Genomic DNA, 27,523 nt, shown 5'->3' with positions numbered 1-27,523 from the left:
GGAAAGCAATGATTAGCTATACACTTGCCACAACACTTGATCTTTGTTAACCCTAGTCCATCTCCTTTGGCTGATTGGATATCCTCCTCACAGCAGAACAAACCTGGCAACTTTTGCTCAATCCAGAGCTTGAGCTCTTCCATCTTCCATAATGCACCTGAGTCCCCTCAGAGCTCTCAGATCGAGTTTGGCCATTAATGCATATGAATATTGGTGAGTGTAAGAAATAACTGGAGAATAGTCTTCAGGATCAAGTCTAGCAGGTCTGTCCAGAAATCCAGGAAATGATAATTTGTAGGGAGAAGATGGGTGTGATGTTGAAGTAGACAGACTAGAGATAATGATGATCCAGCATTATGGTAAGTGATATGGTCCTTCCATACTATTTCCATTGGAAAGATCTCATAAAATATGAGAAAGGACTGTAAATTGGTCATTACATATGAGCGTCTAACTACTGAATATTAGCTAAGTATTTCAACATTTAACTACTGAATCTTTGCACAGTCGTGCATACAATTCATTGATAGTGAGGAAACATTCCTTGACAGAAAAAATACTGCGATGCCTAAGAATACATTTATGCTAACTAACAAAATTAGAAATGGATAACATGAAAATTTGGAATAAGAACATGGACAATGCAGTAAATAACCAAGTTAATAATCTTGCTTCTTGCTCTAAGTCATGCCATGGCATATCTTCTCTATTATAGAACAGGACCATATTACATATTTAAATATTAGCAAAATAAATTATTTCAATATGCTGGAATTTTACAAAGGATGGTTAGTCAGCTTGGGAAGCACATATGCGATTTGTTGACTGAAACAGTTACTTCCTTATTGTAAAACACCTGTTAGCAAAGCTGTCCCTTAGGGATCACCTGTATGCCATGCATATTCCAAGATGATACAATTAGTTCTGAATCACCTACAGATATTGTAATGTACTATACATTTTTGGAAGGAAAATACTTAATAGATGCCTGCCTGATTTCCCTGTAAGATGGGAAATGTTTAATGTTAAGTAGTTTCATAAGACACCGGTACCTGTACCATTTTAGAAGCACTGTAATGAAACCCCAAGTAATATGTAAAACAAATCTCATGAGGATAATAAATACAATAAACCTGAAAACAGCAAGACTCCCTACTCCAGGATCTGATCTTATTATCTCCAATAGTACCTAGTTGAAAACAAGAAAGTTCAAATAAAACACAACGTAAACTACACCGCCTGAAAAATGAACTTCCATAAACTTAAATATTAATAATACTGCTCCTTGGGTTTGCAAGAATACTTAACATCACTACAATTACAAGCACTACTCCAATCTGTACTAAGATAAATACTGCAATTTTATTTTTAATCTGTACTTTAAAAGATGAAAAAAATCTAAAGGGATTGATGAAAGGCTAACAGACTACCACTGAAAAAAATAAGTTAACAAGCAAATCCAATTTTGCTGACACCCTATAACATGACGTAACATAAAGCAGCTGTAGTAGCACCATTTAAAATTAGAAGACTGGTTTAGCTATTACAAATCATATGCCACCTGGCTTCATGGCACAGAAGGATGGGGCCCTTACTGCAGCCTAGGTGACCAGGGTTCAGTTAGCGGCTACAGCACTGCAGAAGCCAAACAGAGGGGCAGAGGAGTGAAGGGGTGTGGTCAGTTCACCTCTCTAGGGAGTGGGGGGAGAGTTGTGTGCACTCTGGAGCACATGTTGGTGTGATTTCCTCCTATGGAGACTGGGGGAGCCCCCATTCATGAGTTTAATAGGGTTGGGACTGCTTGGAGGTACATCTCTTGCAAGTAAGTGAAGGAGACAGCCTTTTCTGTTAGCTCATTGCATGACTTCCCCTGGAGCTTGGCTGAGTTCAAGTTTGGAGTAAGTGCCAATAAACAAAAAGCTGAACAACCTCTGAAAGCTGCCTGAATGATGGTTTATCTCAGCTGACTTTATCCCAATGATGTGGAAGAAATGGATCAATGTGTTGGAAGGGAGACGAGGGGGTTAAAAATAGGCCAAAAAACTAACAAAAAAGCCTATTTAAAATCATTTTAGGCCAGGCATCTGTGAGTTAGATATTTGGTAGAGGCAATTTATTTATTGACATTTGATTAAAGGAAAGTCTGACTGGATAGAAACCCATTTTCAGAGAAGGCTTGGGGAGAAAAGCTCCAAATTATTACAAAACATTTTAAGAGCAATAATTTTACAATCTTCAAAAATAAAGCAGAAACATTTGTAGTTTAAATAATTATAACAAATCACACATAAAAACGTTGGTTAAGAATTTATTGAAAGTATATGATAATCATTGAATATTTAGAGAAATTTTAGACAGTTTGTAGAAAAATTAGAGGTAAGTTAGTCTAATACAAACAGGAATTGCAATATAAAGTGGAGGGAAGAACAGACTTAAGGTATATTTAGAGAGAAAGTCAGAGAAGAGAATTATATAGCAGTAAGGAAGTAAGTGAAGAAGGGAGAGCAAGGAGGTATAAGGAATGAAAAGGTACTTGTTCACATTTAGGGATATAGTTTATCTTGGTTTTGAGCAAGAACAGAATCATATTTTATCTAGGAACTCTTTCAGAGTGGTTTTGAAAGATGGGAGGGAGGGTATAGACTTAATGGATAAAGGTAAGTTCCAGGCCTTAGCAACCTTGTAAGAGTACAGACAATGCCCAGCAGATTTGCTAGGTTTGTAGACAGACAGGAGATTTTGGTCACTTGATCGCAATGGGAACATAGTTGTGTAGAATGTTTTTCAGTCCCGGACAGGCAGATGGATGCTGGATAATTTTGTAGGTTGTAAGAAATTGTGTATATGTTAGTTGATGTGGCAGTTTTAACAAATTTAGGCTTTTCAGTGTTATACAGTGGTGGGTTCTGAAAGGTGTATGTGCTGCAAATTTAGCATTGTGCAAGTTTTAATTTCAGTGAAGTCTGGAGGTTAGTAAAGATGTGAGCACCATAAAAAAGAGTGGGGAGGAGACAAGTAGTGGCAAGTGTAGTTTTAGTCCCATCAATGAGAACATTTTTGGCTCTGTAAAGCATCCCTAATTTTTGATAAGTTTTTCTTAAGCAATTTTGTATATGCAAGTCGAATGTAAGATTATCGTCCACTATCACTCCGAACAGTTCAATAGTAATAATGAAGTAATCTTCTAATAGGAGGTACTTCACTAGGATACATGTGCTTAATAGCTATAACCTGGAACTTGATGACAGACAGCCAAGTAAGGCTTCCAAAGACAGAGTTGTAATTAGGGTAAAGTGAAGATCGTGGCTGCCCAAGGCATAAGCTGCTAGGGAGCATGACTGTTAGGTGCACAGGGGTTTGCAGTGAAGCGCAGTGTGCACTAGCAACAGTAGCAAGGTGCTTGCTAAAGTACTAACAATCAGCTTGCTGCAGTTACAGAAGTACAATTTTTTTTTGTTTGTTTACATGTTTTACTTTGCATTGTTTTGTTTTGTTTTTTGTACTCAGCTGTTGGAAAACCTATTTTTATGGCTCAACTATGGTTGAAGGGTACCAGTCTAGGGAACTGCTCATGCTGCCTACCTAGTACAGTACTAAAATTATAAAATTAGCTTAAACTAGTTGTGTTGTGTTTATATTAAGAGATAAAATTTAAGCACTATAGTCTTCCATTCCCAAAAGAGGCAGAAGAAATGAGTTCAGAAGTCGGGATAAAACTAAAGCACTTGAAATGAAGATGCAACTAAAGTACATGACACATTTGAGGAGACAGGACAAAATACTCATGCCTATATGAGTCTAATATTAAATATTTTTATTTTTTATCCTTTGTTGACTAGGTTAGTCCCCACTAGGCAGGTAGCCACTTTTCAGGAGAGACCTGCACTGGTATTTATAGTACTCAGGGAAATTTAGCCAGAGCATCCAAGCACTTTCCCCTACTCTTTTTGATAGGTCCCATCGGATCTTTTACATACACCTGCGCTACCACTAACTCAAGAACTGGGGCCTCAGTTTAACATCTTATTCAAAGGATGGCACACTCAGGAGTGCAGCACCACCCTTATGCTGCACTGCAGCGTCAGCTAACAGGTGTGGGAATAGAACTTAAACCCTCCTTCTACATCAAAAGCAAGTGTGCTACATGTTACACCACTGATATTAGCATATTACAACTTTCTGCCCCATTTCATATTAGAGAAATTAAATCATTATAAATAATACAAATGAGTTGACAGGTTTCCATAAGAATATAACTCCCAACCCTCCAGACATTGAGCGATGTCTTCACAGGCTCCAGCATAACCAGTAATAAGAACTACAAGGCAAAAGGAAAAATCTGTAATATATAAGCTCCACAAATTTTAATCTTATGGCATTGCATGATTCCCCCATGCAATATCAGTTTTGCAAAGCTGAACACCCCAACAGGCTGTTCTGTTCTGGTTTCCCAAAATTCATAAAGATATGCAAGATCCTTACATACATCCTATTATTTTGAGTTAGGAGCCAAATGTAACCCTACATGGCTGACTATTTCTGCTGTGGTTGGTTGCTTATATCTTGATATCAAGTCATTCTATACAAATATTAATAATGAGAAAGGACTAAATGCCATTGAACACTGGTTTCATAAAATGGATCATTGTTAGAATATAGGCTGCACTGACTTTGTTAAAATTGGTCTTGCAACATAAATTGTGTAATTTAATTATGTTGGCTACCAACAAGTTAATGGTTAAGTGATGCAGGCCAGCTTTGCCCAAATTTATTTGTAGCACATTGAAAGCTGAAATTTCATTTTGAATACCCATTATTTTCATAAAACAGCTTGATAAAGAACCTTTATAGACTACCTTTGGGATCCAGAAAGACTTAACACAATAGGAAAGGTTACCAACACAATTGGAAAGGTTACCATAGCTTAGAAGGTTTCTGCATTGTGCTAATCCTTTTTTAATTCAGAGACCACTCTAGCTCTGAAAATTGTCCCTTGAGGAGGGTTCAGTGCAGAAAGCAGATTCACAGGCAAATCTGCATGCTAATGCAGCTGTCTAGGAGAAGGGAATTGTCTGAGGCTCCTGATTTGACTGGCTCTGTAATTCAGGTAATCTATCGGCCAAGAACATTTTATTCTAGGAGGAAAAAGTGACTACTGTAAAATCAAGGCAGTCACCCATTCACTACTATAGGAGTGTTTGCAGTACTGGTACGTTCAGCACAGATATGGGGATGGGGAGTGTTGGTGTGTGCGTGTGTGTGTGTGTGTGTGTGTGTGTGTGTGTGTGTGTGTGTGTGTGTGTGTGTGTGTGTGTGTGATGTGTGTGTGAGCCTTGCGTGTGTGGTGTGTGTATGTGTCTCTCTCTCTCTCTGCCTGGATGATCAGACTAGGGGAGTGTGGATATGTGTGTTTGTGAGAAACAGATTACAGGGGGTGCCTTTGCTAATGCAGTACATGGGCTGCTAGACAGAACACTAGTACTGTCAGGACTGACAGCACTAGTGCTCAATTAAGGGACAAATTAGTGAACCAATAATATGGTCTTTTACATTGTGGCTATACCTGTTTCTGAATCACATTTTCTCAGTTATCATGCTAAATGACCAGTTTGTGTTTGGCAATTAGCATGAGTGGTGAGGATTTTATTTAATCCTAGCATACATGTTTTTCGTCTGGCATGCTGACTGAGACTCTCTGCGTTCAGTAGTATATGAGTGAGAGTGCTATAGGGCTTCATTTTACTTTTCTTACTAACATAACTAAAAGTCCATTTTTGGATTTTATGAAATGCTAGAACCATGCAAGATATTTTAATATGGATGCATACACACACACACACACACACACATATATATATATATATATATACATATATATATATATATATATATATATAAATATGGCTTCCATTCAGAAGCTCAAAATACTGAAATCTCGAATTGCAGTATTTTGAGCCCAAGAAGCCGAATCCACATAATAGCGAAAGTTTAGGAGCATGAAATTCAAAACCTTGAATACCGGAGGTTTTGAATTTCGCGCTTCTAAAGTTCCGCTATGGTTATGTATTCAGGTAGGTGTGGGTGTGTGTGTTAAGGGGTTTGGGTAGGGGCTGTGGTGTGTATCAGTGTGTTTTGTTGCTGTGATGTGTGTGTGCGAAGAGAAAGTAGCTTGTGTGGTGGTGTTTTGTGTGTGTTTGCATGTAGTGCGACATTGAAGTGAGAATATTTAAGTGGGGGGTGTGGGTGCAGGGGGGCTTGCCCCCCTGCTTTCATGTAGTAGAGTGATTGTGTGTGTTTGTGTGGTGGATGGTGTGTGTGTGTGTGTGTGTGTGTGTGTGTGTGTGTGTGTGCAGTAAAACTGCGAAATTCAAAACTTCCGGTATTCGAGGTTTTGAATTTCGCGGTTTTGTGGATTCCACTTCTTGGGCTCGAGATACTGAAATTCGAGATTTCAGTATTTCGAGCTTCTGAAGTGAATCCATATATATATATATATATATATATATATATATATATATATATATATATATATATATATATATATATATATATGAATTTTACAAGAAGCAAATTCACCCACTTTTTTCAAAAGCAGTAGGGATTTATTAATAAAAAACAAAACAGGTTATGTTTTGCCACAAAATGTATCAACATGGCAATAAAATGGAAAAAAAAAACAACATGCAATAATATAAACCATTCAGTCATTGTGCCATGCTGACAGCAATCACTACAAGTGCACAGAGTCTCTCTTAAGGCTAAGAGTCTTTCAGTGATGAACCCTCTGGTAAGCCCACCAGACAAAATCTTTCATGCACTAAAGTCTTTTCTTCAAAGATAAAAACAATAGCCCATAAGATGAGAGGAATAATCACTGTTACACAGCTGTTTTGCAGATTCAGGGCACCTCACCATCAAGACATACTTTGGCAAAATAAAATAACAGTTTTTTTTTTTTTTTTTACCCCAGTCCTTTGAGTTCAAACAAGTTTTCCCCTACTAGGACTTTCAAAAGTAAATATAGATGTCTTTCTGAACTTTCACCTTGGAGATGATTGCTCCAGTCTCAGACAATCTCTCTAACAATAAACTCTAAACACAAGTGTTCCAAACCCTCTGGACTCTCCATACAACTTTTCATGTCTTGAAAGTAACTTGGTGTTAGATAGTGATTGGATAGGTTTAAAATGGCTACTTCTCCTCTGTTCTTCCCTATTACATACTTCCAAGTCATAGCTTTCCCGTCCCTCTTACTTAACCCAAATTCGATATCTAGAATATGTCAATGGCTCATCTTAAAATCGTTTGTTTTGCCCTGTTTGCCTTACTTGTTGGGCATTCACCTCATAGCATGCTATGTTACTATAAATAAGAATAAGAACTGCATGTTAAACTTCAACAGTGAACACTGTTTGTTAAAAAAGTACTCCTACAAATCACTTTATGAAACTTAACAGGAACACCAGACAGAATTACATGTTTTATTTATGTGTTAGAGACACGCTGCATTTTGTTTTGTTAGTGATAATCCTATGGAGTTTATATAAATGTATTTTGAACAAGTACAAGATAAATGTTGCCTGTTTGGAAAACATGACAATAACAAGACAGAGAAACTGAACTGTCAAAAATTACACATTCATTTTACTATTCATTTTTTGAAAGAGTCACATTGTGTTTAGGTTCATAGGTAAGCACTAGGCTATCTGCCCGAGGGGATCTATAAGCCTAGCCAGAATGTGTTGGTTTTTGCCGCCCCCTTAGATTAATTCCCTTTTCCTTTGTCCAGCAGAGCCAATAGTTCCCTGTGCCTCTGTCCAGCAGAGCCACTGGAGTGATCCCCGGGTACATTTTCTGTTTCCCATCCACTCATCAAGGTTTCTCTTGAAGAGTGTTAGTGAGGGGCTCTGCCTAATGTAGATTGGAATCCTGTTCCAAAGCATGGGGAGTCTCTGGGACAGGAATCTATCCCTCCAGCACGTCCTATTTATCATTGTGGTGAGGTTTAGATCCCTAGAGTGTGTGGCTGTCGGGGATTTGGTTTTTTTTAGGTGGAGCATGTCCATCAATTCTGGGTTGGACATGGCCTTGTATGTCAGGCAGCGATCACCTCTGAGTAAATGGAATGCAACCGAGTACAGCTGGTATTTCTTCAGTCGGGCTGCAGAGGGCATCTGTTTAAGGCCAGTAATCCTCTTGGTGAGGTACTTATGTGGTTTTTCCAGCGGTTGCAGGTGTCTTGTAAGGTACATCCCAAATGGGGCATTGTAAACTATGATGGGTCTGATGAGTGATGAGTAGAGGGGCACAATAATCTCTTTTGTTCTAGATGCAAACCCTTTTGTGATTAGGTGGGCCACATAGAAGGATTTTCTAACCAACTTGGAAATATGATTATCAAAGGAGAGATTACTATCTACTTGGGTCCCCAGATCCCTTATTGCATTTTCTATATTTAGGGGACTACCACGTATGTGGTAGTTCATGGGTACTTTGTTTTTTCCAAAGGGGATGACTATGCACTTTTTGGCATTTAGCTTGAGGCCATGATTTTGACACCTGGTGTCCATCTCAGTGAGACCCTTCTGGAGGATGTCTGTATCAGCTGGAGAGTCAGTTATGGCCCCCAGTTTGCAGTCGTCTGTGAACGTGGTCAGCCATAGTCCTCCTGTGCTTGCCTGTACCTCTGAGAAGTATATACCGAACAGGAGGGGTGCCAGGACTGAGCCCTGGGGGACGTCACTTGTAACCAGTTTAGAGTCGGACCTACAGCATGCAACTCTCACCATGTGGGTTCTATCCGTGAGCCAATTGGCAACCCATCTCGTGACGTAGGGGTTTATGTTCAGGCTGGTGAGCTTGTCTATAATACCAGAATGGGAAATGGTGTTGAAAGCCTTTGCAAGGTCTAGGTAGGCTGTGTGTACCTCCTTTCCCTCGTGTAAAGCCTTGGTAACTGTCTCAAAGAAGTCCACCAGGCTTAGGAGGCATGATCTGCCCTTAACAAAGCCATACTGGGTAGGGTCCAATGTTTGGAGGTTCTCAATGAGTTCCATGATGATGCGCTCCATAGCCCTACAGACCAGGCTAGTCAGGCTTATAGAGCGACAGTTCCTGGGGTCCGTTGTGGCTCCACCTTTGTGGAGCGGGATAACTGTTGATGTGCACCACTCTATAGGTATGTAAACTGTAGAGAGGCTGAGTTTATTTAGGTGAGGGGTTAGTTCATTTTGGAGCTCGTGTAAAACACAGCCTGGGACACCGTCCAGTCCCATTGAAGCTGTGTTTCTGGCTTTGGATAGGGCTGTTTTAACCTGTGTGTCAGTAACTGTCGGGGCTTTAAATTCTTCTGGTATGGTTATGGGCCCTTTAGGGGGTGAGAGGGTGTGAAATTTGCACTAAACCTGTCTGCCAGAATGTTGGTAATATCAGTCGGTTCAGTTTATTTTGTGCCATTCTGCACTAACTCAGAGCAGATCTGAGAGTTTCCACTTAGGTTCTTGACATAGCTGAAGAATTCTTTGTGGTTATCTTTGGAGTCCTTGGCAATTTTTCTTTCGACGCTAGCCTTGGATGATTTTATGAAGGATCATAGTTTCTTGCTGATACTGATCAGGGATGGCTTTCCTTCTTGGGAATTTACTCTTTTCTGTACTAGTTTCCTCCTTCTATTGTATAGCTTGTTTATGACAGGGGTCCACCAGACTGGTTTCCTTTTCTTGGAGGAGTGAGTCTTGGTTTTGCTTGGGATACCATGATCCATGCATTCTTGCAGGTGCTCATAGAGTGCATTTGTAAGGGATTCAGCAGCTTGGACAGCCTTGTCCTTTAGCATGGGGGCTGTGAACCTTTCCACCTCGGTCTTGAGTAACGTGAAGTTTGCTTTTGAAAAGTTTTTCATGGTGGTTTCCTTGATTGGGGGTGGGGGTGGAGTGTGGATATCCAGAGTGGTTAGTCTATGGTGTGATCTAACCAGCAAGGGGTTGACCTCCAGTGTGGAACACCAGTCGCCCATGTTGGTGATGACCAGGTCCAATATGGTGTCACCTCTGGTGGGGGTGTTGACCAGTTGATCCAGGGCATTTGAGTTTATAAATTCTAGGAAGCGTTGGGCAAGGGAGTTAGTACTTGAGTAGTTCTCCCAGTTAATGCCTGGGCAATTGAAATCACCCAATATTAGGGTGTTTGGTAGGACCTTCATATTTTCCAGTGTCTCCAGAAAAGCGGAATGGGGGTCCTGGGTCATGGTGGGTGATCTGTAGCAAGCTACAATTTGAATTGCAGTTTTGCCCATTGTTAGTTGCACATGGATGATCTCTGAGGCATCGTGCTGCGCCACTAACCTGGGGGTGTGGGTATCCTTGATGAATATGGATACAACCCCACCTTTTGTGTTTTAGTGTGGGTTCTGTGGTCGAAAAGTATGGTATGAGTTATATCATGGTAGTGCTGTGGTGCTCTCTGGAGCCTTAAACCAGGTTTTTGTTACTGCACAGATATCAATGTTCTCCATACTGAGGAGTGCCTCGAGTGCATGCATTTTGAGGTTTAGACTTCTAGCGTTGAGTAGCATTACCCTCAGTTTTTGGTTACTTGTGCTATTTACGGTGGTGGGTTTATCTTTTGAGCCTTGCCTATAAAAGGAACTATGGGGGTGCCAAAAGCCTTGGTCAGTATTCGAAAGCCTAAGGGTGACAGGTGCAAGCCATCTCTTGCGAAGCAACGTGGCTTGTCAAGCATGCCATCCCAGGCAGACAGATACTAGATCCCCTTTGAATGACACCAGAAACTTAGCCAATTGTTGAACTTGATCATTTTTTCTTTATACTGTGGCATCATTCTTGGTGAGGGCAGGATGCTACTCAGGGTCATACTGGCCTGGGCTATGTGATCAGAGAGCTCTTTCATGTCTCTTTTCATGTAGTCCAGGGAGGTACATCTCAGGTAATTTACACCAACATGGACAATGACAGAGTCGTATTTGAAAGGTGTAGAGATGGCAAGTTTTGTGGGAAGCAAACTGGAGTGAATCAATTTTAGTATACTATAGAATGCAGTAATAACTATCAAGCAAAGGAAGTGATTGCTGCATTACCTGACATAACTAGTTATAATATGAAATATTATACAAAAAGCAAATTATTGAGAGATTACTAATACTCTCAGAAATTCTGAAATGTATGTTTGACAAATACAAATGGATTCTTACCTCAATAAGTTGTTTCTGAGGCACATTGATTTGCCGTTTCTCAGATGCAACCAACGCTTTCTGAGCCAGAAACATAGCTTTTGACAGTTTGTTCTTGTTGATCTTTTTCAGTATATCTGATTCTGTTCATTAAAAAAATAAACAAGCATATAAATAATATTCCTTGATGAATTCCCAAAACTACAACAACACAGTACTTAGAGACTGTCCAGCAGGGAAAATATTAACCGGATGGATGGACTGATCTAAGGGCAAATTTTAACTATAATCCAGGCACTTAGGCATCAACAAAAAGTATTAATGCAAACATTTTAGATACTGACAGCATTACTTACTGTTGACAACATGACATAGTGTTAAAGTTAGAAGACAGTTTTCAAAATTATGAGTTTGCAATCAGTAAGAAATATAATGTTTTCAAGGTATTACCCATTTTTAATAAGCAGAAAAATACAATTGTTACAAGATTTATAAAGAGTAGACGTTATCAAGGTGTAAAATTCGGCACACATTATACCAATTCTAAAATCAGTACACATTAGAAAAATGCTGCCATGCAAGTATCCCATTATACATTAGAATGTACTAGCACTATTCTAGGATTAATGCTAGAACTTTATATGCATGGTACTGGGACTGGTAGTATACAACCACTAGGCCTGCCTTGAAAAACACACATTATTCTCTGTCAAAGGAAACACTATGTACACATTTAGAGCATCTAATACTACATATACATTTAAAATGTAGCATTTTGGTTTTCTTATGACGTGGTTTGGAGGGTAACACTTAGTTTGTTTCAACGCTGTCAGCTAAAATACCTAGCATATTACTTTTCAAGTCTACAGTTCTGAAGGTATATTATTTTTATTAAAATAAGGACAAAATTAATTACTTATCTGCAGAAATGTTATTACTATGGATGACTTATGGAATCTTCCAGCTGATAAGAGTTACTGATGTCAAAGGAAGAAGTCAGACACTCACAAAACAATACAATGTTCACATATACAACTATAACCATCTCTCTCTCTCTCTCTTTATATATCTATCTATCTATATATATATATATATATATATATATATATATATATATATATATATATATAGCTATACACACACACACACACACACACACATATATATATATATATATGTCAGATGATCAGCTTTCTGGAAACTCAAAAAAAATATCAGAGAGACCATAAGATTGAATTTCCAAAAACTCGAACATCAAAAAAAAAAAAAAAACACAAAAATCTATCTTTTTTATATTTTTGCATGGGGGTAAGCTGCCCTGCACCCCCCACACCCCCTGCAAATTATATATACAAACTCCAAGATCGCACTACACAGAGGAAAAGGGTAAATTTCCCGATCCTCACTGTATCATGATCTCCATTTAAAAGATTTGAGTTTTCAAAAATTCAATTATATGGTCTTGACCATATGGAGGTGAAGTTTCTGAAAACATGAACAAATGATAGGGACCTATATATATATATATATATATATATATATATATATATATATATATATATATATATATATATATATATATATATATATATACACATATATATATATGTGTGTGTGTGTGTGTGTGTGTGTGTAGCTATCTTATATATATATATATATACATATATATAAATATATATATATATATATATATATATGTGTGTATACACACCAGAGATAGCACTTGAACAATGTGCCTTAAGGGCAGTTATAAAGGAAAACAAAGACAGTGCAGGTTTTGGAGGACCACTAGACACTAGAGATACTATAAAACCCATAGCAATACCAACTGCTTGGATAAAAAATTCACCATTAAAAAATATACAGTTATTTTTCAACACAAGTTCAAATAGTTGTTCGTGTGCATTACTTTTTGGTTGTGATAATCCTTTTTCCAATAAGGTGTTGCTATGGGTTCTCCATGTGGTGGTTTGTACTCTAATTTGGTGATGCTACAATGAGAGAAAAAGTTTGTTATTAATTCAGTTTATTATCAATATTGTAAAGTGTATGTGAGATTTTTGGATGATATTTTTATATTTTGGGATGGACCAAGTGAGATGATTAATGAATTTTTAACTCACATGAATAATTCACAGCCTTTTTAAGGTTCACCCATAATATCGATCCCAATGAAATCTCTTATTTGGATGTTAAACTGACAAAAAATACAGTCTTAAGGAATTTTGAGTCATGTATTTATAGGAAGGAAACATATTCAAACAGTTTTTTTACATTTTGGAAGTAGCCATCCCTTCAAGCAAAAAAGAGCAGTTGTTAAGGGACAGTTTGTTAGAGCTGCTCGGACGGTATCTAGTTTTGACTCTTTTTTGGATGAATGTGAACTGTTGAAAGATATGTTTCTTAAAAGAGAATACCCATTGGACTTAATTAACAACTTAATGTTGGAAATAGTTAATAAGAGAGAGAGATGGTTTTATCATGCTATATTGAATTCGGAGATGGTGCACTCTGGCAATGAAGGGAACAGTTATATGGTTTTAAATCTGAATGTTGGTTCCATTAATACGGACAGCAATGTTAATGTGAATGTTATGACACCTGTTGAACAAGTGCAAGCAAATGGGAAGTTTCGTTCAGCTTTTATCACTTCTTATAATCTTGACAGTAAAGAAATGTTCAGGATTTTGGATAAAAATTTGATAATTTTGACCTCAAGCAATGACATTAGACAATGCATAAGTGAGAAGCCTATTGTGGTATATAGAAAGGGACAAACTTTAAAGAACATCTTTGAAAGGAGTTACCAGATTCGGAATGGGGGCCATATGAAGAAGTGTGGGGCATGCAATTATTACCAACATATTAAGGAAGGGTCAAAATTTAACATAAATGGTATAAAGGTCTATTTACAAAAAAAGTGCAGCTGTTATACTGAGAAAGTGGTTTATTGTGCTTTCTGTTCCAAATGTGCTTGTTTTTATATTGGAAAGACAGAAAGGAAACTTAAAAAACGTATTTATGAAAATTTGAGGGATATCAGACTGCAAAAAGAAACCAGTGCCCTAGCAAAACATTGTATGGAATGGCCCAGACATGATTTTAAATTCACTGTTATTGAAGTTATTGAACTAGACCCAAGAGGTGGACCTTGGACTTTATATTTGGAGAAAAGTGAGGCCATATGGCAGTTGAAAACGAATGCAACTCAATGGCTAGGCTTAAATGAATCTGTTGCAATTACTTGCTTTTTAAGATTAAAAGCTTTAGACAGATGATGCTTTTAAAGAAATGTTCTTGTAATTTGTATTAGTTGAAACATATGCATTAATTTTATGTTTTATATATATATACATTGGTGAATTTTATACTGTATCTATTATGTATTTATTTATACATGTATTTATTCATTTATATTACAATATATTAGGGTTATTTGAAGTGTACAACATATAGGAAATGTTGAGGTTTTATTAGATTTTATTTACACATATTCAATTTTATTTTAATAATGTATTTTATAGTTATGTATTTATATGTGTTATAGTGGGTAATATTTAGGATGATGAATGTTTTATGTGGGATTATCTGACATTATTAGATGTAAATTGTAGGAATAGTCATTGCTCATGAATTATTCATGAACCCTGGATGTTGATTGGTTCAGTAATTAACTTTATATTATAAATTTGCTGTCAGTTGGGGCATGCTCTGTCTTGATAAAGTCTCCAAATGGTTGGAGAAAAGCACTTGATTCACTGGATGTATCTGATTTATTTTTATTTTTATTTGTTAAATTAAAGTTCTTTCTGTAAGCACTTCTTAGTTGCTTATTTGAAATTTTTTATCTTTCTTCATCTTGTTGCAACCGAGGCCGATTTTTGGAATGTGGTTTGTTTTTTGACTTTCAAAAGTTTGAAGTATCTTAATTGTCTCAAGTAGATCTAAATAAGCTGTGTGGGCATCTTGGTTTATGGAAGGGGACCTGTTACTGATGATGACCTGAAGGGGGGGTCTTATCCATGGTATTTTGGACTTGGAGTAGCTCTATAGAGTTTTGTTGTCTAACCAGTTTAGAGGTGTAATTATTTATAATGAAGATAGATACTAAACCTCCCTTGCAAGGCCAGGGTACTTTCTGTGGCCTTGAGCCAAGTTTCTGTGACTGCACAGACATCAGCATCTTCCAGGGAGAGGAGCGCTTCCAAAAAGTGCAGTTTCTGATTTAAACTTCTAGCGTTTAGCAACATAATACTTAGTTTCTTAGTGTTTGATATTTTCATGTCAGGAATTTTGTTATTGTGACCTTGCCTAAAAAGGCATTATGGGGGAGGCAAGTGCCTTAGCCAGCAACTGGATGCCTAGAGGTGCCAGGTGGAGACCTTCTCTGGCAAAGCAGCATGGTCTATCCTTCATATCATCCCAGGCTGACAGGAACTGGATCCCCTTAGAATGACACCAGAAACTAAGCCAATTACTGAAGTCAATCATTTTCTGTTTATACTGTGGTATCATCCTAGGTGAGGGTAAAGTGCTGCTCAAAGATAGGGACATACCCACCTGGGACACATATTCAGAGAGCTCAATCATGTCTCTCTTCATATTTTCTAGAGAGGTACATCTCAAGTCGTTCACACCAACATGAACTATGACGGAGTCATAGTGGCACTTGTTGCTGACAAACTTGAGTGCATGTGTGATCTTATGAATCCTTGCACCAGAAAGGCAGCTAACAGTAACTTCTCCTTGTTCAACCTGGTGATTGGGGCGTCTGGATGTCTCACTATTGAGTCAACTATAACTAAAACTTTAGGTGTAGCATGTTTGTGTTTTGGAGGTCTCTGGTGTTTAGGTAAGTTTCTGGAGAATACCTCTGCATATGAAGGTTTATGTGTTGGGTGCATGTTATGAATAGGAGTCGTGGCCTGTAAGCTGACAACCTGTCTAGTGTTGTGGTTCTGGATGCATGACAGCACTGATTCCAGATTCTTAGTGTAGAAACGTCTCTCGCAAATTGTACTTGATTGATTTAGGAGTAAGGGGTTGTCAGTGTACATGAGGCAGTTGAGACAGTTGCTGCACTGCCTCAAAAAACCCATGTCCACCAAGCTGGCAGGAGAAACAGAGGGAAAGTGAAAGTCCATAATGCAAGGTTTGAGCCTGATATCTCAGCAGATAAGGAGAAAAAGATACAAGCAAGAGAAAACAGCTAATACAAAGAAACCAATGAAATAGCTCAAACTGATCCCAGCACCAATGAAATAGCTCAAACTGAACCCTGAACCAGTAACCTTCAATTAAATAGTCCTACTGTTATGCTCTTGCCACAAGGGTACAGGGTGATTCTTCACAAAAAGATGTCCTGATTGTTATTGCTCAGTCTACAAACAGAACTGAATTCAGCCGTTCTGAATCCAATCTATACTACGGCCGACAGAAGTGCAACGGAACAACAGAAAAAAAGCAGGATAATGTTTTTTTTTAATTAAATAAATAACAGTGCAAAAAGCAGCACAGTTTTTCTTGAATTAATAATAGCAACAGAATAAAACAGCAGAAACAGATCTTTTCTTAAATTAAGTAAAAGCAGCAGTTGGTGTGAAATACAAAGTGCAACAAATGCAGTAGTAAAATACAATGCAAGCCAGCAGCAAGTAGTACAGATTTTTTAGACTGCTGAAGTACAGTCATAGTATATAATACAGACACGTGCAAAGAAAAAATACTTGGAACCCTTTGGTGGGTTTCTCAGCTCAGAAAGACCAGGTAAACACTTTACTCACTAGATGAATAATCCCAGTCCTCCTAATGTAAAAACACAGTAACAGTGTGTCTGGAGTGAAGTGCTACCACAAACAAATTAAAAAATATGGATACAACAGTATACCTTAAACAGCTCACAAAAGTGTGATGATAAAAGTACTTTGCTTTGTATAAATGAGCCAAGACCCACTCAACTGTATAGAATTTATAAAGGCACTAAAAACAAGATAAGCTGATTAATAAGCTCTCCAGCCAATAAAACTGCATGCAAAAATCTCAAGTGTTTCCTCAATGCAAACAGACCAGGCTACCTGCCAGTGCTCTAGAAGGAAAATCCACTGACCTTGATAAGAAAACAAATGCTTGCTAGAATGTAAAAATACACTACTTTATCCAATGTAAAAATATACTACTTTATCAAAATCCTAGTTAGATAATGAATTCTGATGAAGTAAATCAGTACAACAGACAATAAGAGGCAAAATGCACTTTTTCAACATAAGCACAAGAAAAGGCAAATAAATAATTCAAGATATCAGCAGCAGTGTAGAAAGGGAGGAGCTTATTAAGCTCAATTTACAGTACAACATTAATAAAAAAGGAAACATTGGTTCTGACAACAAAGGGACAAGTACGATATAGGTGGTATATGTGTGTGTGTGTGTGTGTGTGTGTGTGTGTGTGTGTGTGTTTTTGAATGTGCGTACTATATGACGGAGAGTGAATGGGGCTGTATGCCTGTGCTAACATGATGCATTGGCGGCTACTGTCAACTATTGCAAGAAAAGATCTGATCTACCCTCACAGTAGTTAACAGTGCTTAAGAGACATGCAAATTAGCCAGTATTGAGGTCTTTCCTCATTGTGGCTAATATGTCTCGAAATCACAAAAAAATGTATAATGGAAACTGGGCCTTTTTACTGCAGAAAGTTTTTTTTTTTGTAGTGTTATGTTTACTTAGTTGTGTATTTGTGTATGTATGCATGTTTGTTTACAGGGATAGTCTGACAGGGCTGAGAACCCCTTTTCAGCATCATCCCATGGAGAAATAGAAGTAATAATGACATTATTACATAATAATTGTTCAATAACTTGTAGTAAATACATTTGTTACACTAAATTAAAATGATAGATAAGATGAAAAGAAATATAGCGTATATTGCAGTTTTAGAATAAAATTATGAAAACAGAAGCATGACACAATTAAATTTTGAGTAATGCTCTACAATGTGTTGCCTTATTTTAGTAATGATAAGAATGCTCAGACTTTTAGTAGCAGAAATTATAGATCAGGGGAGAAGAAGGAGCATGATAAAAATTAAATTTTAATTAATTAGTCAGAGGTTTTATGAAAGGGAATGAATATAATTGAGATAGAGTTTAGGGGAGAAGGTACTGAAATAGGTAAAAGAGAAGTATAGAGAAATAGTGGTAATTTGAATATTATAAAGTGTACATGTGAAGATGCTAGGAAACATTATACAGCATGTTAGCATTTTTTGAAGCAATATCAGTTCTCTAAGTTGCCTAAATGATTTTTGAACTTATGCTCAAAGGTCTTAGAGTTAGGTTCTTGACAGGACTTGTCTGCACTTTTGATAGTTGTATTTGTGTACATTGTGTGTCTTATGTCAGGAAGGTTCCATGCTATGTCAATAACAAAAATGGGGAACAATAGCAGGCCAAGTACAGAGCCTTGTGGAACTCTTTTAGTAATGGTACCAGAATTAGTATATACATTCTGACTTGTAACTTGGAATGTTCTGTTTAAAAGGTAGTGCCAAACTATTGTACTGCTTCACAGGAAAATCCAAATTTAGATAACCTAAGCCGAGATGTTTGATTGTCTTTAGTCTCAGCGACTGTCTTTAAGTCAAGAAAGGTTAGTGGAAGAAAAGTCATAGGAGGTGAGGGTGGGTGTGAAGGTGGTCAATTATGAAAAGAAAGAAAGAGTAAGAAGAATGTATGGGATACTAAGAAGGGGATTAGCATTAGGAGTAGAGAGGGGGAGGTAGGGTATAGAGGACCTTGCTAAAAAAGGAATTGAAGGGGTATATAGGAAGGTGTATCAAGACTGAAAGGCACATGCGATTTGAGTTTAAAGTGTCAAAGTTGAGTGCATGATGGTCTTAAAGAAGAACTGTAATACTTAATTATATTCCTCATAAAAGTAGATTTCCTTTTCACCAAAATGCAAGTAGGCAATTTTAACAGAGTGCATTTCAGCAAAGCAGGATCTCCTAAATGACAGCCGCCATCCAGGAAAACAGTAGCATCCTCCATAAAGCTGCAATATACAGAGTTACTACCCGAGTAGTAACAGTGTACTACAAAGCATACTTCCTAAGAAGATCTAAGAAAGTCCTTTTACAATGCTTTAGTCTGCAGAAGTATAATCATGAAAAAGGTCTGTGGATTCTGTCATTAGGCGTGTCTTAGACAATCAGGAATGGGGGAACTAACTAAAGCACTGCATTTCTTACTGGGTTAGCTTAGAACTAGTTGTACCATCTAATCTCAAACAAGGCAGAGAGGGAGGGTATTAGTAGCCCATAATATTTGCAGCTACTGAGTTAAAGAATGGCTGGAAACTTAATGGCCAAAGAGACAGGCACTTAGTTTTTAACAAGATGGCTTGAGTCCTTCCCTGAGACTAATGCACTTTACAGCACTGCTTGTGTTCCTTTTCCACACAGACAACTTCCACACGTGCAAAGATGGCTAAACACACACACACACACACACACACACGCACACGCACACACACACACACACACACACACACACACACACACACACACACACACACACACACACACACACAAAACAATAACAAGTTGAATCTACAGAATTATTATCTTGAAGAAAACCTTTGTCAAAGAGAAAAAATTTACTGCCATATAGATTAGTTGTGTAAAATCTTACCATAACCACAGATGTCCTTCTTTTCCATGTTGCAGTATTCTCACATGTGTGTTCCTCTGCCTTAGGCGACCTGAACATCCGGCTCATCTACCAAAGCTTAAGCCTGGTTGCTGTCAGGAACATGGGACGTCACACACAGGGCCATAAACCGTGGGCCATAAATGTGACGTCCGTATGCACAGATCTCAGAAATGACTGCCCAGTTGGACAATTGCCTAAGCATAAAGGAAGGATGCCATCCAGACAGGGAAAAGGTCTTTTAGGGGGATAGGAGGGAGGGAAGGAATATTGCAGCATGCCCAATACACTAATCATAGGTGACTCGATAGTGAGGCACACTGATGTCCCACTCACTAGGTTGAATAAGGAGAAGGTAACAGTCAGCTGTCTATCAGGTGCTAGAATCTGACACATAACACATGCAATCAGGTCACTCCACAACAAGTACAAGTATGACTCTGTCACTGTCCATGTTTGTGTGAATGACCTGAGACGCACTTCCCTGGACTGCATAAAAAGAGACAAGGAGGAGCTCTTGGATTATGTGGCCCAGGTGGGTATGACCCTAGCCCTGAGCAGCATCCTACCATTGCCCAGAATGATACCACAGTACAAGGAGAAAATGATTGACTTCAACAATTGGCTAAGTTTCTGGTGTCATTCTAAGGGTATCCAGTTTGTCTGCTTGGGATGACATGATTGACAGACTACGATGCTTTGCCAGAGATTGCCTGCATCTGTCAAGAGCTAAGGCTCTTGCCACCCCTTGAGTGTCTTTTTTAGGCGATGTTCCAAAGACCAAATTACCACCATAACAGCTATAAGTAAATGCAATCTGAGGGTAATGCTGCTTAATGCTAGAAATCTAAATCTCAAGATGCACTTGCTCGAAGCACTCCTCAAAATGGAGAACATCAACATTTGTGCTGTAACGGAGACCTGGTTTAAAGCAGCAGAAAGCACCCCTGCGCTACCAGGCTATAACTCATTCCACACCTTTCTGCCCCAGAACATGGATCGAAGCTCCAAAGGCAGCGGTGTCTCCATATTCATAAAAGATATGCACACCTCCAGACTAGTAGCCCAGCATAATGCATCTGAGATACTTCAGGTACAGCTAACATTGGGTAAGGCAGTGATTCAGGTCATAGCCTGCTATAGGTCCCCAACCATGTCCCAAGACTCTCACTCCATGTTCCTAAGCACCCTGGAAATTTTAGGATCCAACCCAACACTCTCATACTAAGTGACTTCAACTATCCCTCCATCAACTGGGAAAACTACTCATGCACCAATACACTGGCCCAATGCTTCCATGAATTCATCAATTCCAATACCTTGGACCAGCTCATTCTTACTCCCACTAGAGGAAGCAAGATCCTTGACCTGGTTATTACTAACAAGGGCAACCGTTGCTCTACACCAATAGTCAATTCCTCCCTGGTTAGATCCAACCACAAACTAATCACCATGGAAATCCACATCTCACTCACACCCCCTGAAAAGGTAACCACCGTGACAAACTTCTCCAAAGCTGACTTTGGGCTCCTAAAAACAGAGGTGGCTAACTTCACGGCACCCATGCCAATGGAAAATAGATACATGACTGCCAAATCATACACCAATGCACTGTACGAACACATACATAAATGCATGGAACTAGCCATACCCAACAGAACCAAGATGCTCTCCTCCAAAAAAAGGAAAGCAATCTGGTGGTTCCCTGCCATTAATAAACTCTACAATAGAAGGAAGAAACTGTTGCAGAAAAAGGTGAAGTCTCAAGACTGGAAACCCCCCCTCTATTAGCCTCAACAAAAAGTTGAGATCCTCCATCAAAACCTCTACAGCCAGCTATGAAGGCAGAATTGCAGCATACACTAAAAACAACCACAAAGCCTTCTATAGTTATATTAAGGATCTCCATGGCAATACCCAGGTTTGCTCTGAGTTACAGCACAATGGTACCTCTGATACTGAGCCAACAGATATTGTCAACATACTAGCCGACAGATTCAGTGCCAATCCCCCCCCTCCCAAAGGACCAATCACAATACCACAGAAATGCCAGGCATCCAGCATTACTGCAGCACAGGTTACAGCTGCATTGTCCAAGGCCAAGAATACAGCTTCCATGGGACCCGACAATATCACTGGATGTGTTCTACATGAACTACAAAGTGAACTGGCACCACATCTGTGTGCCCTGTTCAATCACAGCCTCACCTCAGGCTTTGTCCTACCAAATGGCGCACTGCTACAGTCATCCCTCTCCATAAAGGGGGAGTGACTACAGACCCTGGGAATTATTGTCCTATTAGCCTGATGAGTCTGATATGTAAGGCTATGGAGTGCATCATCATGGACCTAATTAACAAGGATATAGGGAATCTCCAAACTCTAGATCCCACTCAATCTGGTTTTGTGAAAGGTAGATCATGCCTCCTCAACCCTGTTGACTTCTTTGAGTCAGTCACTAGAGCTGTGCATGAGGGCAAGGCAGTTCATACAGCCTACCTCGATCTGCCCATGGCCTTTGATACCATTCCCCACACAGGAATTATTGATAAACTCACCAAACTAGGTATCAACCTCTATATCACTATGTGGGTTGCAAATTGGCTCGCAGATAGAACCCACGGTGTGAAAGTAGCGGACTCCAAGTCAGACTGCCGACCAGTCACAAGTGGAGTCCCACAGGGATCAGTCCTGGGTCCTTTCCTGTTTGGCATCTACTTCTCAGAAGTCCAGGCCAACATGGAGGGACTCTGGTTGACGAAGTTCACAGACGACTGCAATCTGGGAGCCATTATTAACTCCCCAAGTGATGTAGACATCCTACAGAAAGGCCTCACTGAGACCAATGACTGGTGTTGAAACCATGGCCTTAAGCTTAATGCCAAATAATGCATAGTCATCCCCTTTGGAAAAAACTCAGCTTCCACTAATTACCACATTGAAGGGAGCCCACTGAACACTGAAGGTGTTATACGAGATCTGGGGACACAGGTTAACAGCAACCTCTCCTTCGGCCACCACAATGTCACTGTGGTCAGAAAGTCCTTCTATGTGGCACATCTCATTACCAAGGGTTTTGCAACAAGGAAGAAAGAGGTCATCATCGCTCTCTACTCTTCCCTCATTAGGCCAATCATCAAGTATAATGCCCCATTTCACATGTAGCTCACTAGACCCATGCAACAGCTGGAGAAGCTACAAAAGTACCTCATGAAGAGGATCCTAGGCCTTAAATACATGTCCTACATGGACAGACTCAAAAAACTCCAGCTATTCTCTTTCTCATATCATCTACTAAGAGGCGATCTCTGCTTGATTTACAAAGTCATGTCTGACCCAGCTCCGTTAGAAATGCTACATCTAACGAAATCCCAATCCCTTCACACCACATGCTCCAGAGACCTCAACCTCATTACCACAATCAACAGAACATGCTGGGGGGACAGGTTCATAACCCAGAGACTGCCCATGCTCTGGAATAGACTTCCCATACATGTCAAGCAGAGCACCTCACTGGCCCTCTTCAAGAGAAAACTTGATGAGTGGATGGGAAATAGAAATTTCATCCCAGGGATCACTCCAGTGGCTCTACTTGTTAGTGGTACTAGGAACTAACGTTGGGTGGCACGATCCAGTGCACTTCTACCGGCTAAGCTTGTAAAGGTTCCAGGGCACTTAGCCTAGTACACACCTATGAAGCTATGAACCTAAGAGAAGGACATCTATGGTTATATTTAGATTTTACACAACTAATCTATGTCCTTTTATTCTCATGTTGCAATATTCTCACATGTGGGAAGAGTACCAAACCTCAAGCAGAGCAAAGGATGGAGGAAGAGGTAGCAGTCTCCAGGAATCCATGGAGGATAGCTTTTCCAAATCCTGCCCTGGCTCTGGAGATGTTATCCAATTTATAATACTTGGTGAAAGTGTGTACAGAAGACCATGTGGCTGCCTCCAGGATAGTGGCCATACCCAGGCCTTTGAGAATGGCCCCTGAAGAGGCCACTGCTTTAGTGGAGTGTGCTTTAACTGTGTGGGGTATCTCTCTACCATGGAAGGAGTAACAGAAGGATACAGTTTTGCATATCCAGGAGGACACTGTCTGTTTGGAAACAACTTTCCCTAGGGCCCTGGGCTGAAATGATACAAAGAGTTGGTTGGACTTTCTAATATCCTTGGTCTTTTCCAGATAGTGTCAGTTGCCTGTGAACATCAAGGGAATGGAGCACTCTCTCACTGTTATTCTATGGTGAAGGGAAGAAGGTGGGTAAATGGATATATTGGTAAAGGGACCGTTTGTTGACCACTTTGGGCATGAAGGAGGAGTTAGTATGAAGAGAAACACTGTCCCTGTGAAATATAGTGTAGGGTGGAGTAGCCACGAGTGCTTGCAGCTCAGCGACTCTCCTAGCTAAAGTAAGGGCTACTAACAAGACAGTCTTCTGGGAGGTAGACAAATGCCTGGATTTCTCTTTTCTCTTCAGAGAAGGAGTCTTGGAAATTGTTTGAGAAGCCAAAGGCCTAGTGTCCGGCGTCAGGCCTGTGGCCGAGAAGCCCTGTTCTGAAACTGAAGGTGGCTGTCCAGACAAGCCCGGTTCCCCCTCAACATTGGCGGAGGCTGACATTGCAGAAACCTCAGTGGATGTGTCAACTGCAGACGCTAGGATGGCTTTCGATATGGTACCTGCCAAAGTCGCCAGTTCTTCCGAACGTCCCTCAGCCCCTAGACCAGTAGCTGGCAGGATGTCCAACGTTGGAGGCACAGCAGAAACAGGCCTTGAAACCTTGGCCTTCTTTTTTGGTGGTTCCACCTTGATGGCAGGTTCAGTATCCATACCTACGGCCAGGTGTTTAAACTATTGGTTCTCCACAAACAATTTAAGGGCTACCAGATGACTGGGTAGGGTCTTACGGACAAATGACTGACAGATATTACATGTAGTATGGTCATAGGACTGGCCTAAGCAGAAAAGGCAGAGTTCATGTGTATCTTTTTTTGCAGAATTTGCTAACAGCACTTACATTTTCCCTTCGTATATGACATTGGCTATTAAAAGAGCAATAGCAACCTAAGTCTTTAAGAAAAATAAAGAAGATTCCCCAATGGAGTACTTACCGTATCATCTTCCGAAGAACGGAGTGGAAGAAGCAAGCTGACGTATGACTGCGGAAGAGAAGTTCTGAGGTCTGTGCATACAGCTGTCACATTTATGGCCCACGGTTTATGGCCCCATGTGTGACATCCCACGCACCTGACATCAAACAGGCTTAAGCTTTGGTAGATGAGCCAGACGTTCGCGTTGCCTGAGACGGAGGATCCCGCAACATGAGAATAGAAGGACATCTACTGTTATTAACTTGCTATGCTTACTTCTGATTTTAAAGAGGCAACACAAATAATTTACTCAGTTCTAATATTAACAATTGTATCTCATATAATTGAAATGATTATCTGACTCTAAAACCTTTGACGATTACTAAGTATAACAACATCACCATCAGCACTGCAAAACACAATTTTTTTTTTTTGCAAGGTGGAGGGTAAGCCTGTACTCTCTAAAATGGAAGCAAGCCTCTCATACCCCCAAACTGTATGCATACCAACTCTCTAATTACACAAATTCAGAGAACAGGGATTAAGTGAGGAAAATGCAACATTCACTTTTAGGCTCCTGTCTGAGTCTTGATGCCATGATAGGTTGTTGGTGATCTTTTAGGTTTGACATTCTGAACCTCCATCACTTATTTAAAGATAAACAATACAGCTCCTGATTTAAACATTTTAGGATATTCAGTTGCTAAGAAATATGACAATATTTCACTATGATGGAATAACCCATTTAAAGCCATCAAGAAATAAAAACATGTAAAACATACTCATTCATCACAAATAAGGGTCATGCTTGGAATGTACTTCCCTTGCTCCATAGAAAAGGAAACCTTTCTCAGCTCATGAGGAAAATTAAAGACATGGATGAAATAGGCATCCATGAGTGCACTTTTCCTTACACCTTTTCAAAGGTGTCTGCTACAGGAAAGTCATAAAAACATAGGCTTAAAGAAGACAAGTGATTGCAAGTAATAGAAGGAACAGAGGGTAAGATTCTAAAATACTGGAACAGAGCTGTAAAGACTTAATGCTGAAGGACAGTAGTTTCACTGTCACTGATAGTCTACATATATATTAATTCTAATGAGAGTGAAAAAAAGCCCACATAAAGCAACTGTATCAAACAATGCTGTGTACAACACTGATAGCAACAGCACATGAATGGTAGACATATACTGTGCTTATAGTGCTGCCGCAACCCAGCTGCTACTGAGCTATTGCAACATATAATGCCCTGTTAAGACAGTAACTTACTACAACAATCTGTGTGCCATACGCTGAACTGAATCATGACTGATGGAAAAGGGGTACGTTGACTAATTTTGCAACGGAATGAATTGAACATGGCAGTTAATAAATTAGTGAGTACATAAACATACAGGGGCACACTATACTGAACACATCTAGTGGGTAGTGTGGTGTGGACCAGTGTAAAAAATCATAGATCTCAAATGTAAATGAGCTGGAAGGACATCTGAGATTGTGTTTCAGCAAGTACAGTAGTAAAGGTGTGGAGTTTTAACACAACAGTTGGACAGCATCTCAACCACATGACTAATCATTATAGTTTATATGTATTTTTTATTAAAATTGCCAAATGACCATAGGATCAAAGGATCATAGCAGGTTACTAAGCTAATGACCCTGGGGCTCTATGAAGCCTAATAATCCTGAAAATCACTGAGCCACACCAAGTGTAGTCTCACAGTAGTTTATTAAATCCAGGTTAAAACATGTATTATGTGTATTATGTTCTGCAGGAGAGGTATTATGTGTAGCATGCTTGTGTTTGGGAGGTCTCTGGTGTTTATGTTTGTTTCTGATCAGGACCTCCACATATGTAGGTATGTGTGATGTAGGTTTGGGTGGAGTAGGAGGTCCATTTTCATTGGACTGCACTTTGCCATACGTTGTTAAATGCATATGTGTGGAGCTTTGCTATCTTTGGGAAAGGAAGTTGTCTCCTGGCAGAGAAAAGGGGTAAAGGGAAGCTGCCTACAGGAAGTGAAAACAACAACAGCACTGCAGATACAACTGAAAAATACAGTAGCATTGTACATGTTCAGAATTCCACTAAATGTCATGCAAGTCAAGTTTATGAAATACTTGATGGGCCTGTAAAGGTCAAGGGGTTATGATTTAAGGTCATATAAAGTGAAAGCTAAACTTTCCATCTTGTGCAGTTCAGCAATCTTTCCTTAAAGATCATGTGCAAACTGACAAAATCAAAATAGCCTGTTTTCAAAATACATTTCCTCAGTAGTTTAGGTTGGCTGTCTTTCTGTCATTTAAGTTTGCATTCTCATGCTTCTTTTTAAGGAAGATTTCTTCCAAAAAATGCCCTCCATACTTGTCCCCATTGATTACTCAGCAGTTAGTTCTGCTCCTTTGCTTACATGCTGACATCACATCGGGGTCAGCAGAGTCCATTACTTTGTCAATGAGAGGAGAAAAGACATACAGAGAGAGGTTTTGCAGATTGGGTCATATTAACTTGTATTTTTTTGTCTAATTT

The 27,523-nt window shown here is 39.3% G+C and overlaps 1 protein-coding gene across 1 annotated transcript in view; it reads right to left on the bottom strand.

The window, feature by feature from the left end:
- The window catches only part of CFAP54 (cilia and flagella associated protein 54), a 2,749,537-nt gene that overhangs the window by 1,899,589 nt on the left and 822,425 nt on the right, over positions 1-27,523 (bottom strand). The window contains exon 22 of the mRNA XM_044087198.1: positions 11,210-11,331. Coding sequence (XP_043943133.1) covers positions 11,210-11,331 — 122 coding nt within the window. The remainder of the gene's footprint in view (positions 1-11,209; positions 11,332-27,523) is intronic.

The sequence above is a fragment of the Protopterus annectens genome, chromosome 11.part0 (assembly GCF_019279795.1).
Source record: "Protopterus annectens isolate FY-2018-M chromosome 11.part0, PAN1.0, whole genome shotgun sequence".
Classification (NCBI taxonomy): domain Eukaryota; kingdom Metazoa; phylum Chordata; order Ceratodontiformes; family Protopteridae; genus Protopterus; species Protopterus annectens.
This window is presented reverse-complemented; position numbering and strand designations above follow the sequence as displayed.